The sequence below is a fragment of the Electrophorus electricus genome, unplaced genomic scaffold (genome assembly GCF_041902795.1).
Source record: "Electrophorus electricus isolate QZ-2024a unplaced genomic scaffold, ASM4190279v1 Scaffold32, whole genome shotgun sequence".
Taxonomy (NCBI): domain Eukaryota; kingdom Metazoa; phylum Chordata; class Actinopteri; order Gymnotiformes; family Gymnotidae; genus Electrophorus; species Electrophorus electricus.
This window is the reverse complement of record NW_027658605.1, coordinates 994,280-1,008,565: the sequence shown is the minus strand read 5'-3', so window position 1 is coordinate 1,008,565 and position 14,286 is coordinate 994,280. Positions and strand designations below refer to the sequence as shown.

Sequence of the window (14,286 nt, the reverse complement as noted above, 5' to 3'; positions counted from 1 at the left end):
CGTGTTAGATACTGGAGCCTTTCTGTCTTCAGGCACCCAACGCAAGGTCTCTGCCTATCAGCCATGACATGGCGGTTTGACCGCGAGCTGGTCGCCCGAGGTCATCCGCTCCCTCTTCTTGTCTCCTTTACCGCTCCCTTTCTGTTTCTCTCTCTCCCTGTCTCTCTTTAAGGACAGCAGTGGCTGATGACGGGCACGGGAACAGCTAGTGGCTCGTTCATGCAGAGAACATCTAATCTTTACTAACCTTGTTTCTTTCCTTTCTACATAGACCCTTAGAACATGCCTCACTTTTCCCCGTCATCCTGTAGATTTAGGACACATATATACTCTGCTCTTATCACAGTGTGTTCAGTTCTTCTTAAAAGGGTAACATCGCAATTCTAAATTGTATTATAGTAAAGCAAAACATTAAAGGTTATTTGGTTGTACTATTCTATTGATCCTATAATCAGTGGCTATCAACAAGAAATGATCAAGCACAGTTTTATTGGGTGTGTGTCTGGAAAGAGAACTACAGCACCCGGTGAGAATTTTGGTTCAAGATTAATCATCATGCAAATGATTGTGATTAACGCTTTGTCTGTTTAATTCAACTATTATACTATAAACCTAATATTTTAATAGGGCTGGCAACTTTCTAGATCCGATTATTACACGTGTGTGAAGTACAGGTGCTGTAGCTTTACAAAATAGAAAATGTCCACAGTAGCCTAATTATAATATATACATCCAAAATAAACACCAGAAGCCTGGACTAATACTAATGTACATAAGTGCATTAAATCTAGGTAGGACTGCTCTTTAGGTAGGATAACAAAACACTTGTCCCGCCATATAAAAGAAATGAGAGCGTGATAAGGACTCCAAGTCGCCACCAGATGGCGCCCGAGACCGCTTAAACGTATTCCAGTCGGAGCTGCCATTTACATTAACATGCCAGGGTACACACACTGGATGTTTAATCTTTCTAATGGGTAAACTATATTTTAATAGTCAGGAAATATTTTTTTAAATTATTAATCAGTTAAGGAATTCAAGCTGTTGCATTTTTCTGAGGTGAGGGAATATTGCATAACCCTGTACTGGCCAAATAATTCGATTTGATGTGCTATTTTGTGGATTAATGCCATACCAGGTATGGTGGCAACTTCCATCGAAAACTACTTTATCATCACAAACTACATCTAAGGAACTACCAGAAACGTAAGTAACGTTAACATTTTGCTTTTTGCAACATGTTTATTCTTCGTCGTTAGCGATAGTTTTATCTGAGAAGTGTAGTTGAATTGCTAGTCTGACGGAGAAGACTCAAGCGCTAGAAGTGCTCTGGTTATAGGGGACTTTATTTTGCGACACGTGAAATTAGCAGGCCTTTAGGGAGACCAGCAGCAACAGTTAGCTGTATAGCAGGTGCCAGGGCGCCGGATGTTGCAGGTAGTGTTAAGGTTTTAGGCAAGCATGGGTTTTCTAAGATAGTTATTCACGTAGGAGCTAACGATATACGCCTTCGTCAGTCAGAGATTACTAAAAATAATATTGAAGAGGTGTGTCAATTAGCGAAGGCGATGTCCGATGCTGTAGTATGCGCTTAATAACATAATTAGTATTAAAGTAACTGATTCACAGAAAACTCCTTTTATCTAAAGCTGGGTTTGCTAAATGTTAGATCATCAGCGTCTAAAATGCTCATGATAACTGAAATACTAACAGATCATAGATGTAATGTACTTTTCCTAACAGAAACCTGGATCAAGCCAAACGAGTACATAGCTTTAAATGCAGCGTGTCCTTCTGGCTACAGCTATGTACACCACCCTCGTCTAACTAGCCGCGGAGCTGACATTGCAGTTATTTCTATTGACACATTAAGCATAAACCAGAAAGCCTTTGAAATGATTTTTACTAGCATAAATCATGTAGCCAGCGATAAAAAGCCCATCCAGCCTCTTCCAGTAATTGGCATCTACAGGCCACCAGGACGCTACTCAGAATTTATTAAGGAATTTGCAGATTTCCTTTACATTTTTGTTGGTGATTTCAACAATATTCACTTTGATAGTGGCCAAGACCCTCTGATGGGCCTTTAGTTCTATATTAGAATCAGTTCGTTTTACCCAATGTATAACAGAACCCATACACTCTGGTGGACATACGCCTGACTTAGTACTGAGCTATGGTGTAGATGTAGTTATACTACTCCATCTCAGACCATTCCTTAATTTCATTTGAACTATGTACGCACAATCACATCAGCCACTGCACCTGGTTTTATTGGCAATCTACCAGACATATCATTTGCGACTAGGATGCCCTCACACCCTACAGAACTTGGTCAAATAACTGAATGCTTAGAATCAGTATTCTGCTGCACACAACTCCGAGGACTGGAAATCATTATACCAGTCATGGTAGTCGGACGCAGTCCCTTGTGACTCCTCCACTTCCGTCCCAGGACCACATTCCCGTATTGTGGGAGTCAGCAGGGTAGCCAAGAACACGGGGGAATTGCATGCACGAGCTGGGGAAGTGTGTCTACTCCCCTTCCTCCCCTTCTTCCTACCCTTCCCAGGCATCCTTCTTCGGTTGGTGTTTCTGTAACGTCTCGAGGTAAACAGGATGCGGGGAAGAGGCACGATTAACCAGACGTTTATTACACACACGAATGATACATAAAACAACCCACATGCTCTGTACACCTTAAACATCAACAAACACACTACGACACAGGGGATGTATATACATTAAAGACGATTACACATAATGCAGAACAGGTGGACAACACGAGAGGACATGGCAACACGGATGAACACACAAACCAAGACGTTTGAGGAGGGGGTGGGGCCATAACATGACATTGGCAGTCTCCCAGACATACTATTTGTGACTAGGATGCCCTCAAACGCCACAGAACTTCATCAAATAACTGAATGCTTAGAATCAGTATTCTGCTGCACACTTAATGATGTTGCCCCACTTAAGAATAAAAAAATTAGGGACAAAAAATTGGTACCTTGGTATAATGACCACATTTGCAATTTAAATCAAAACACTTTCACATTTTAAATAAAAAATTGAACGTAAATGGCGCCACACTAAGCTTGTAGTCTTCCGGCTTGCATGGAAGGAGAACCTTCTCAAGTTTAGAAAAGCACTTATTACCGCTCGAACAGCTTATCTCTCAAACCTAATAGAAAAAGAAAAAAATAATCCTAGATTTCTTTTTAGTACAATTGCCCATCTAACTAAGAATAAGATTGACACCAATGCTCAGATTACATCACCACCATAGTAGTAAAGAGTTCATGAATTTCTACAATGAGAAAATAAAGCACATTAGAGATAACGTTAAGAGCATTAATATGACATCGGGCAACTACTTAGGTACAACCAAGAACAACCAAGCCAAAAATGACTTTTGAATCTTTTACACCTATCCAAGAGCCAGAAATTGCATATCTGATGTTGCGCTCAAAGTCCTCCAGTGCTTACTAGATTCACTGCCCACACACTTTCTTAAAGAAATTCTACCTGAAGTAATTGAACCTTTACTAAATTTAATAAACTAATCCTTAAATATTGGCTACGTTACTAAATCATTCAAATTTGCAGTAATCAGACCACTTCTCAAAAAATCTAACCTCAACCCATGTCAGCTGTCAAACTACAGACCGATCTCAAACCTACCATTTATTTCCAAGATCCTAGAAAAAGCTGTAGTTCAGCAGCTAAGCGCATATCTGAATCAGAACCGAATGCATAAAGGATGTTGAGAAACTTTCTCTCACTTAATCCTGACAAAACAGAGGTGCTTCTATTAGACACAGAGACAGCTAGATCCTCTAATTACTCAAAGAACCTCAATGAAATCACAGTCACATCTTCCCTCACAGATAAAGATCTTGGCGGTATCATGGATCCCAGTCTCTCGTTCGAAGCTCATGTAAATAATATTTCTAGGAAGGCCTTTCTCCACCTTAGGAACATTTCTAAGATTAGAAACATGCTCTCCTCACATGATGCAGAAAAGCTAGTCCATGCATTTATTACTTCAAGATTGGACTATTGTAATGCCCTACTATTAGGCTGTACTACTAAGTGGTTAAACAAGCTCCAGCTAGTTCAAAATGCAGCAGGCAGAGTGCTCATTAGAACGACAAAATCTGAATCCATCACGGCTATCTAAGATACTTTACATTGGCTCCCAATAAAATTTCATATTGATTATAAAATACTTCTAATTACCTACAAAGCATTGAATGGTCTTGCCCCACAGTTCCTTAGAGAACTCTTAGTTCATTATAAACCACCATGTCTGCTTAGATCGAAAGGTGCAGGTTCTTTACCTGTACCAAGACACTTTACTTGTTTTTTCATTTTATAATTATATTTTTCTCGGTAATTGTTATTATTGTGGTGACTGTTGTCGGCCAGAGGAGGATGGGCCCACCGTTTAGTTTTAGTTCCTCTCAAGGTTTCTTCCTCATGCTCTAGTGGGGTTTTTTCTTGCCACTGTCAGCCTTGGCTTGCTCACTGGTGGCTTGGACTTGGACATTTGTAAAGGTGCTTTGTGACATCTGTTCTAAAAAGCGCTATATAAATAACTTTTGATTTTGATTTTTGATTTGATCCCCTGAGGAAAAGCCAGAGTAGCTCCCACTCTGAGGCAGATGCTTCCTCTGTGAGCCATTTCCCACCACTGGATGAGCCCCAGAGAGAGCGAAGGATCCGCGGCCCACAGGCTGCTGTCAGAGAAGAGCGGCCCCACTTCAGGCAGGTGGCAAAGAGCTATAATTACAGAGCATACCTAAAAATACACAAATGGCATGCTTTGGAAAAATAAATATAAAAATTAGTGAGGGTCACCCTGACAGCGAATACATTTGTTTCTGTGTTTTTAAAAGTTGATTTTATTAATGAAACCTGTTTAGCATTACCGATATCATAACACCAGGTATGTGCACCGTGTTCTAACGCTGTTTTAGGGAGAAGAAGAAGGGGAGCTTGACTCTGGTGCAGTCTCTGGCCCAGAACCACACCGACATCCTGCTTCCCAAGCTCCACGATGTGTGCCTGACTGTGGTCCAGAGGGGCCCTCTCAGGGACAAAAGATTCTCTAATCAAATCATATAAACAATGGCCCAAAAAGGATCTTCGCATTTTGCTGTCCGAGCTGGAATTGCTCTGTTTTGTGACCAAAATGGTTCTAACCTGATGAAGAGTCAATTTGGAATGTTCTAGCGAGGAATATCTTGTCCTTAAACATGGTAGGTAGTACAAACTGATGCTTTTCCTTCTCTGACACACCAAGTAAATCTGCCACATATCGGATGAGTCCGATCGGCGTGTTTAAACAGGCACATCCCCATGGAGTGCCTGAACACCTGAGCCCCATGTCCACTGTCTCAGTTGAAGAATCTGAGCTCCATGGTGTCGCGTGCTTCCATGACAACACTGGCGCACATGTCCACCGACCTGTGGAGGGCCATGGACGCCAAGGCGGAGTTGGTTGCCTGCATGCTGCCGCACAAGGCGGGCGAAAGCAACCTCTTCATCAGGGAGGACAAGGACCTTGCGCTCGGTGCCATGGTGCAGAGCTGCTCGCCCACTCAGGTCATTCATGCTCTGCTGGCCGGGGAACTCAGGAAGGATCACCTCACCAACACCTCTATAAATTTGTTTTGAAAACGGTCATGCAGCCATTTGACCAAAATAAATTACACTGCCAAAAGAGACTTTTAGTAGAAGACAGAAACACATTTATAGTACAGCAGAGCCCTGCTACTACGAGGCAGTAATAGTGGAATCTAGACGCTATAATAGGTTCATAATAATTACACGCTATAATAGGTTTCCAATGTTGGGCAGTAGTTTAGCTGGGGCCTGGGAATATTGACATACCTATCGATATCTTGGTGCCCTTTTTTTTTTTTGGCTCCTCCTACAGGTCCAGCAGTCTGTGATGTCATCCCACGATAGATCAGGAAGCAGCTCCCTTCGTCACCAGCTCCCTGACCAGCCCTACCATTGGCCCGTGGCCTACTCGCTCGGCCAGAGGAAAGCCTGTATCCTTACCTGTGAGAGGAAGAGGAACACGGAGAGACATGAGGGATTCGGACATTGAACATCAGCTCGATTATTGAACTTGATTATTGTAGTTTCTGGGCTTATTGTTTGTTTTAATGCCTTCATTTTTTAAAAAAAATAGTGTTTTTTACAAACAGACTAACAAACTGTATTAAATGTATCTCAAATGCAATGTGTGATTAATGTGTTTAACAAGTTGATTGTTGTATTTTGAATTCCATGGGAGGTGTAACTATAAAAAATAGTTCTTTGGCACTTAGTGGCAGTATTTGTTCAAAACACATGTAACATCAAGCTCTTATGTAACCTTTATAGGATCTTCACCTCAGACTTTGAATTTTGGCTTAATTTAAAGGGATATTGTGGGGTAATTGGAGCTAATTCTATAACTATAGTAGTGAACTGTATTACTACAGAGAAATCTTTTTGGGATTGTGTGTGTTTAAAATAGAAAACAAAAATTGAAACAGGTAATTTATCAGGTTTCAGATTTCCTGTTCTGCTGGACTGAGGGCATGTTGCTATATTGACAAAATCCAAGTAACTGCAAAATCTTTAAATAGTACAATATATAAACACAGGCAGTGGTAGTTCAACGGTTAAGGTACTTGACTTGTTCTCGGAAGATTGCTGGTTCACTGCCACGTTGCCACTGTTGGGCCCCCGCGCAAAACCCTTAACCCTCAATTGCTCAAATCGTACTCAGTCATAATTGTCGCTTTGAATAAAAGTGTCAGCTAAATGACATAAATGTAATCAGCACAGTCAAAGATTGATTAACCACACTAAGTCCAATACTAAGAGACTGGTACAGTGGATGAGGCACAGAGCAGGATACAGCACTATTTTTTGCTTTCCATCAGCAAGTGCTACCTGGATGCAGTCTTGCTACTTGGGGATTTTGCAGGCTTTGACTCCTTGGGTGTGTGATGAGGATTTTGCTTCAGTTAAACTCCTCATGAACATGTCTGACAAACCTGCACGTATGCTCTACCAGGACCTCATTTAATACTTCTCTTTCAGTAACTTGGAGCCTGTGGTTTTTGTTTGCTATTTCTGACATAACTGGGCAACATTTTACATTTAATGTATATATGGAATCCACAGAATCTATACCATAATACTGTAAAGAAATAGTATACTTTATACATTGTAGCTAGTCCATGCTAGAAGCTCCCAAACAACTCCACATAAACTTCAGCTCAAATAAGCCTCTTCCTTTCCATGATGTCCAAAAGTATTGGCGTTCAAATCATTCTTATAATAAATGGGAAGCTGATTGACAGCACGCGGACCTTTAAACGGTTAAAAGGAGAACTAAATAAGACAAGTGAAGGGTCTACGTTTTCATCTATACCTCCTCCATTTGTTGAAACACCTGCCAATCACGCCACTTGCCCAGGAAACATATGAAGTCACCCACCCCACTTTTTATGTAATTGAATTTTCTTTGACAAAATCTGAAGTTATCTTATACTGGAAGCATGTTTTAAAATGCCATTTAAAATGACAGCCACGATTGTTGTGGAAATTTACCAGAAAAGCACAAAATATTTAGCGTGGGATTCTGGAGAACGGATGCATGTAGACGGCTGAAATCGGTAAGCAGGTACATGTATTAGTCCTAAGAAATGTTATGTTGATAAATGTAGTATTTAATATTCGATGCTATCAAGTGATTTATATGAGTCTGCCAGTTTGGGCCCGTAGGTGCAGCAGTTTATGACGTTACACCTGTCCATGTCACCTTGTTGCCATGGAACGAAGAGTCCGTAGAGTAGCGAATTGATATTTGGTGGAAATCTTCTCACTCCGGTCGATATAGTGCTAATAATTTCAATTCTTTAAATTAAGAACCACAGAACAACATGGATGATCATGAATTATATCCGTTCGGTTTTCTTGAGCCTTCTTTCCGTAAGGTTAAAGGTGGGAAAATAATCAACACTGAGGGTAAATTATGAAGTTAACTAGCGGTTAGCGTTAGCGTTAGCTAGCTAGCGTTAGCTAAATCATAGATCGTGTTTTGTTGTTGTTGTTGTTGTTGTTTTTTTTTAAATCTGCTGTTTTAGTTTTAATTTTGAATATAGCCCCTAACTAGATCTGCATAGCATTCCTTTGGTTAGTGGCCCTGTTTTCATCTTTCCCTAAAGGAATATTCTCTTCCCCTTCAGATTCCTCCAGTGGGATCGCCAAGAAAGTAAAATTCGAGAGCAATTACTACCTGCGGAGTCCTGGTCCTCGGATTCGGCCGGGGACGCCCTGGCCCTCGGATCCAGGGTTCAGTTCAACCGATGGCTTACCTGCCCTGGTCTTTTCCCCCTCTGGAGCCTCAGACAAGGCTGCGTCGTCGTCCAGCCAGCGGGGAGAAGACGCCCGTCAGAAGCGGTGCAGCCTGAAGAGGAAGAGAGAAGGGGAACACAGCAGCGACAGCGTACAGATCCTGGAGGATCTCTACACTCCTTCGTTGTCCAAGCGCGTGGCCAGGAGCGGAACAACCACCTCTTCCACCCAGTCCATTGCGTACTCCGGTTGTACCGCAGATAGCAGCAAATCGATAAGTGATTGCGAATACCAGCTGGTGCAGAATGAAATCCTCTGCTCTGCCTCCAACAGCTACGAGGTTCTGCACTACCTTGGTTGTGGAAGTTTTGGCCAGGTGGCCAAATGCTCCAAGAAGGACACCAATGAAATGGTTGCCATCAAGATCCTGAAAAACCATCCATTCTTTGCTCGACAGGGTCAGATCGAGGTGGGAAAGTTTTGCCTGCTTTTTTGGAGCTTTTGATATGGAATCAGCTGTAGCCCCGATTCTGTTTGTTGGTATCAGATGTGCTAACTCACACTGTGGAATCTGTATACAGCCAGGGTAGCACAAAAACACTTGTGTTTGGTATCAGCACACTAGTTCTAATTTTCAAAGCATCAGTAGGAACTAGTTCAGATAACACATCGACAGCTTGAAGCTTACTATAAAAAGAAGGCTTAGCTACAATTGCATAAGCCATACCTGTTTGGATGTGTATTAAAAAAAAAAGTGCAGAAAAATTAAATCTGTCTTTCCTCATTTGCTCCTCCTCAGGTGAGCATCCTGAGACGGCTGAGCAGGGAGAACGCAGACGAGTTCAACTTCGTGCGTGCGTATGAGTGCTTCCAGCACAAGAAGCACATGTGCCTGGTGTTCGAGATGCTGGGGCAGAGCCTCTACGACTTCCTGAAGGACAGCATGTTCAGCCCGCTTCTGTTGAAGTGCGTCCGGCCCGTGCTGCAGCAGGTCGCCAAAGCGCTCATGAAGCTGAAGAGCCTGGGCCTGATCCACACCGACCTCAAGCCCGAAAACATCATGCTGGTGGACCCCGTCAGGCAGCCGTACAGGGTCAAAGTCATCGACTTCGGCTCGGCTAGCCACGTCTCCGAGGCCGTGTGCTCCAGCTACCTGCAGACCAGATACTACCGGTGAGGGACACGTGCTGAGGCGTGTTAGAAATAAGTGTGCACTTGTTGCACTCGAGTGTGCTTTAGAGTAGAGCTGCACATTTTGGCAGTTGCGATGACCCTGCTACACATTAAAATCGTGATAAGCATTACAGTTAACTGGAGCACGACTGATTCATATTTGATTTATAAGTGGTTTAATTTTAGTGAGTCATGTGAGTGCTGTTATTTAGCAAAATACCTGATGAATCCTCTTCAATGTCTGAGATTAGTTAAGATGCTCCGAGTTGCAGGTTTTGGTAATATTAGTATTGGTCATGTCTGTACAAAACTGCTGTTGCATTGTAGCTATACCGTTAATTAACCGTGTTGTTTACCGAGTAACAGTGTTTAACTGCATTGATACTCTGTATTTACTTAATGGAAAACAGAACATCATTGTAGTGTCAGTGCATTTTTGCATATAGTTCCATGTTAGAATAGTGGGTGTGTAATGTAAAGTGGTGTGTAGGGGGGAAAAAAAAACCTGGACTCATCAACAAAATACTATTTAAACCTTTTACATTTTCATGAATGAATTCAGCACCGTTTGTGTTAAAGCAATTGCCGCCGAATCACCACAAACTACGGAATCAGCCGAGACTTATTTCATGATGGCGATATCTGTGTTTTTGGTCTAGGTCACCTGAGATCATCCTGGGTCTCCCTTTCTGCGAGGCCGTGGATATGTGGTCGCTGGGCTGTGTCATCGCCGAGCTGTTTCTGGGCTCCCCCCTGTATCCGGGAGCCTCTGAATATGATCAGGTAAGCACACGGGCCTTTGAGCTGTGCCTAGTCTTTTTCACGCATCTTGGGCTTGGATTCACGGAGCTCTGTAGAATTTCGCTGATTTGGGGTCGGTTCTTTCACTTTCTTTTCACACTTTTCTCACTGTGTGATGAAGACGTAAATCTTGTTTGTGAAAAGAGTGGCGTAGTGTTGCTAATGGAAATGGCCGTTCTTCTAACTATGCAGTTTGTTAGGGAGTCCATAATGGCTAGCAAGGAAGAGAGTGAATGTATGGTTTGAGCTTTTAGCTACTGCTTTGGCTAGCTTATTTTTAGGAATAATATAAATAAGAGTTTCTATGGCCTGTTTTTCTTTTCTTTTTTTTTTTATACATGCATTTTGAAAATGGAAGGATGAACACAAAATAAAGTCGTAATCCTCTTGCCGTGTGGTGTCTCTGCAGATCCGTTACATCTCCCAGACGCAGGGCCTACCAGCAGAGTACCTGCTGAGCGCAGGGACCAAGAGCAACTATTATTTCCACAGGAGCCCTGACTCCAGCTGCCCCCTGTGGAGACTCAAGGTTTGCCAGTCTTTAAATGCCAAATACCATGTGTTTGTTTCATAAGGGATGTAACTTAATGATGTCATGTAACTTTATGGTGGAGCTGAATGGTTGATTTTTTTTCTTTCCTTTCTCCAGACGCCTTCAGAGCATGAGGCAGAGCATGGCATCAAGTCCAAAGAGACACGGAAGTACATTTTCACCTGTCTTGACGACATGATGCAGGTTATTTTGGCTTTTGTGCACATAACTGTACGCATTGCTTTACTGTTGTGATGTGAATTTGAAGAACGTGAGAAACAGCTTCCACGGCTCACGTTGTAGAGCAGGTCGAGCAAGGTGCTAGCTCAAAGGTCGAGCGTTCGTGCCGTTATAATGAGGAACGCACATGAATCGCTCTGGAGAATGGCATCTACGAAAGGCAGAGCAATGCATAGTAACTTGCTGCAGAACTTGCTGCGTCTTAGGTGGATCGGTGCCCTCTGCTGGTGTTTAATATGACTCACCCCTGGGTCTCTCACGCAGGTCAATGCGACCAGTCTGGAAGGCGCAGACGTCTCGGCGGAGAAGGCAGACCGGCGGGAGTTCATCGACCTGCTGAAGAAGATGCTCACGCTGGACGCTGACAAACGGATCACGCCGATGAAGGCCCTGAAGCACCCGTTTGTCACCATGAGCCACCTCCTCCAGTTCCCTCAAAGTGCCCAGTGAGTTGTTCCAGGCCTTCCAATCTACATGTCACAGTTTTTAAAAAAAATTAAGGAACACCATCTTAATTTACAAATCCAAATGGTAGTACTGTAACTTGCCCCCCGCCCGTGTCTCTCTCTCTCTCTCTCTCTCTCGCTGCAGTGTGAAATCTTGCTTCCAGAAAATGGAGATCTGCAATCGGCAGTGCACAGGGTGTGATGGCAGCAAGAGCCTGTTTGGCAGTGGGGGTGGGGCGGGGGGCGGGGCCAGCACAGCTGCCAACCTCAATGACACCTTCAGCAGCTGGCTCGCCCAGCACAGCCAGGTGGGACAACCGGCACAGCAGGGCGGGTTCAAGAGGTCAAAAGATCGCCAAGCAGAGAGCCGGGCTAGGTACTCCCTGCTTCTTATTGCACTTTATAATGGCTGGCATTAACGCTAAAACTCCACACTAATTCAGTGCAAGGGAACCCTAGAACAGGACTTGAGACCTACTGGTCTAGTGTGTGGGTCTGCATTGTGGGTACAACTGTTGTAACAAGTGCTGGATGGCTCTGTGCCATCACACTTTGGTGATAGGTTGTGTGTGTTCACTCGAGTGTGCAGTGTGTGTTGAGAGTGTTGACGTGCTCCTCTGACCCTGTGCCAGACCTGTGTCCTCCCCCGTGCATGGCATGGGCGACGCATCGGAGCCCATTATCATCTCTGACACGCCTAGCCCAGCTATGAGCGTCATCATCATCTCCAGCGACTCGGAGGACGAAGATGACACCAAAGTCCAGCCCACCAGGTGCCCTCGCCTCGCCTTTTTAAAGCCATTATGAAATCCTTCCTAACACTTTCCTTGCTGTCACTCATCTTGTTGTTTAACCCTTCCTTCCCTTCCTTGGCCCCAACTCCCAGCTGCGGCGGGCAAACGTCATGAGCTGGGTGACGGCGCAGCACTCCGACATGTCCACATACATCCCGCTCAGCCCCAAGCGTCTGTCCAAGTTCGTGTAGAGCGCCACCAACCTGCCCAAGTGTTTTTTTGTTTTTGTTTTTTTTTACTTTGAATAAAAAACTTTGAATTGAAGTCGCTGACTGTGCCATGCCTTTCTGTGGGAGGCCCCATTTTTAACATTTTTTTTAACAATACCCATATTTTTATACATTTATATTTTGATGTTGATGGTTTTGGTTCTGTGTGAAGTTAAAATATTTTTTTATGCTGCACTTGGCCTCAATTAATGTATTTTAAACATATTGGATGTGAGTCCTTGACCAGCATGTCAATAAAGCTTCATCTAGTTGCTCTTGTCACAATGTGTTCAGTTCTTCTTAAAAGGGTAACATCGCAATTCTAAATTGTATTACAGTAAAGCAAAACATTAAAGGTTATTTGGTTGTACTATTCTATTGATCCTATAGTCAGTGGCTATCAATAAGAAATGATCAAGCACAGTTTTATTGGGTGTGTGTCTGGAAAGAGAACTACAGCTCCCGGCGAGATTTTTGGTTCAAGATTAATCATCATGCAAATTATTGTGATTAACGCGTTGTCTGTTTAATGAAACTATTATACTATAAATCTAATATTTTAATAGGGCTGGCAACTTTCTAGATCCGATTACTACACGTGTGTGAAGTACAGGTGCTGTAGCTATACAAAATACAAATGTCCACAGTAGCCTAATTATAATATATGCATCCAAAATAAACACCAGAAGCCTGGACTAATGCTAATGTACATAAGTGCATTAAATCTAGGTAGAACTGTTCGATAGGTAGGATAACAAAACACTTGTCCCGCCATACAAAAGAAATGAGAGCGTGATAAGGACTCCAAGTCGCCACCAGATGGCGCCCGAAACCGCTTAAATGTATTCCAGTCGGAGATGCCTTTTACCTTAACATGCCAGGATACACACTCACTGGATGTTTAATCTTTCGAATGGGTCAGCTATATTTTTCTAGTCAGGAAAGATTTTTTATTATTATTAATCAGTTAAGTAATTCAAGCTGTTGCATTTTGCTGAGTTGAGGGAATATTGCATAACCCTGTACTAGCCAAATAATTAGATTTGATGTGCTATTTTGTGGATTAATACCATACCTGGCATGGTTTTAATGGCACATGGTCAATACTTGCTGTCAAAATACAGAGGTTCATAAGGACCTCCTTCCTTCATAAGGAGACTCCTGTTTTTGAAACTGTTTCACGCTAACACCACTGTTTCTGCATACTAGCTCTTACTGCTTTTTTGCAACATGTTTATTCTTCGCCGTTAGCAATAGTTTTATCTGTGAGAAGTGTAGATGAATTGCTGTTCTGTGACGTGGGAGACAAGGCAGGATGCAAAGACGAGCCGTGGTTCACATGAGACAGATGTTTATTAACACACAAAACAAAATGAAACCAAACACGAAGAACATTAAGCACTAACATCGGAGGCTCGTTGCTTTCAGAGTCCTCTGACCCGGTCTATAAACCACAGGAAGGATCCTCATGGCGGGCCTCCTCCACCTCCACTGATGGATCCTCAGAGCGGTCGGATTCGGTGTCCGACCTGAGGCCGACGTCAACATACTCCTCACTCCTGCTGTAATCCTCATAGTCCTCCTGGTAGTCCGTGGGGGGAGAGTAGGACCCTGCAGAGTCAGACCCTGGATATTGGTAGTCGTAATCGTACGGGTCCCGGTAATCCAGTGAAGGTAGGCAGGACTCTGCAGCATCTGATCCTGGACCACCACCAGGGCCC

General features: G+C 43.2%; 1 protein-coding gene across 1 annotated transcript; it reads left to right on the top strand.

Annotated features, from left to right (window-relative positions):
- Window positions 1-5,463: 5,463 nt before the first annotated feature.
- Window positions 5,464-12,547, top strand: LOC145655690 (homeodomain-interacting protein kinase 1-like). The gene is made up of 10 exons (XM_081709179.1): window positions 5,464-5,581; window positions 8,424-8,839; window positions 9,170-9,543; window positions 10,203-10,326; window positions 10,754-10,873; window positions 10,994-11,080; window positions 11,381-11,562; window positions 11,708-11,938; window positions 12,195-12,321; window positions 12,449-12,547. Exons 1-10 carry the CDS (start codon window positions 5,464-5,466, stop codon window positions 12,545-12,547), a joined length of 1,878 nt encoding a protein of 625 aa, XP_081565305.1.
- The last annotated feature ends 1,739 nt before the right edge of the window (window positions 12,548-14,286 follow it).

Excerpts from the sequence above, each read along its gene's own strand:
- LOC145655690 (XM_081709179.1), top strand. The coding sequence starts at position 5,464 with ATGTCCACCGACCTGTGGAGGGCCATGGACGCCAAGGCGGAGTTGGTT. Across the intron at positions 10,874-10,993 it reads GCCCCCTGTGGAGACTCAAG|ACGCCTTCAGAGCATGAGGC; the intron begins GTTTGCCAGTCT and ends TCCTTTCTCCAG. Across the intron at positions 11,939-12,194 it reads CAAGCAGAGAGCCGGGCTAG|ACCTGTGTCCTCCCCCGTGC; the intron begins GTACTCCCTGCT and ends ACCCTGTGCCAG.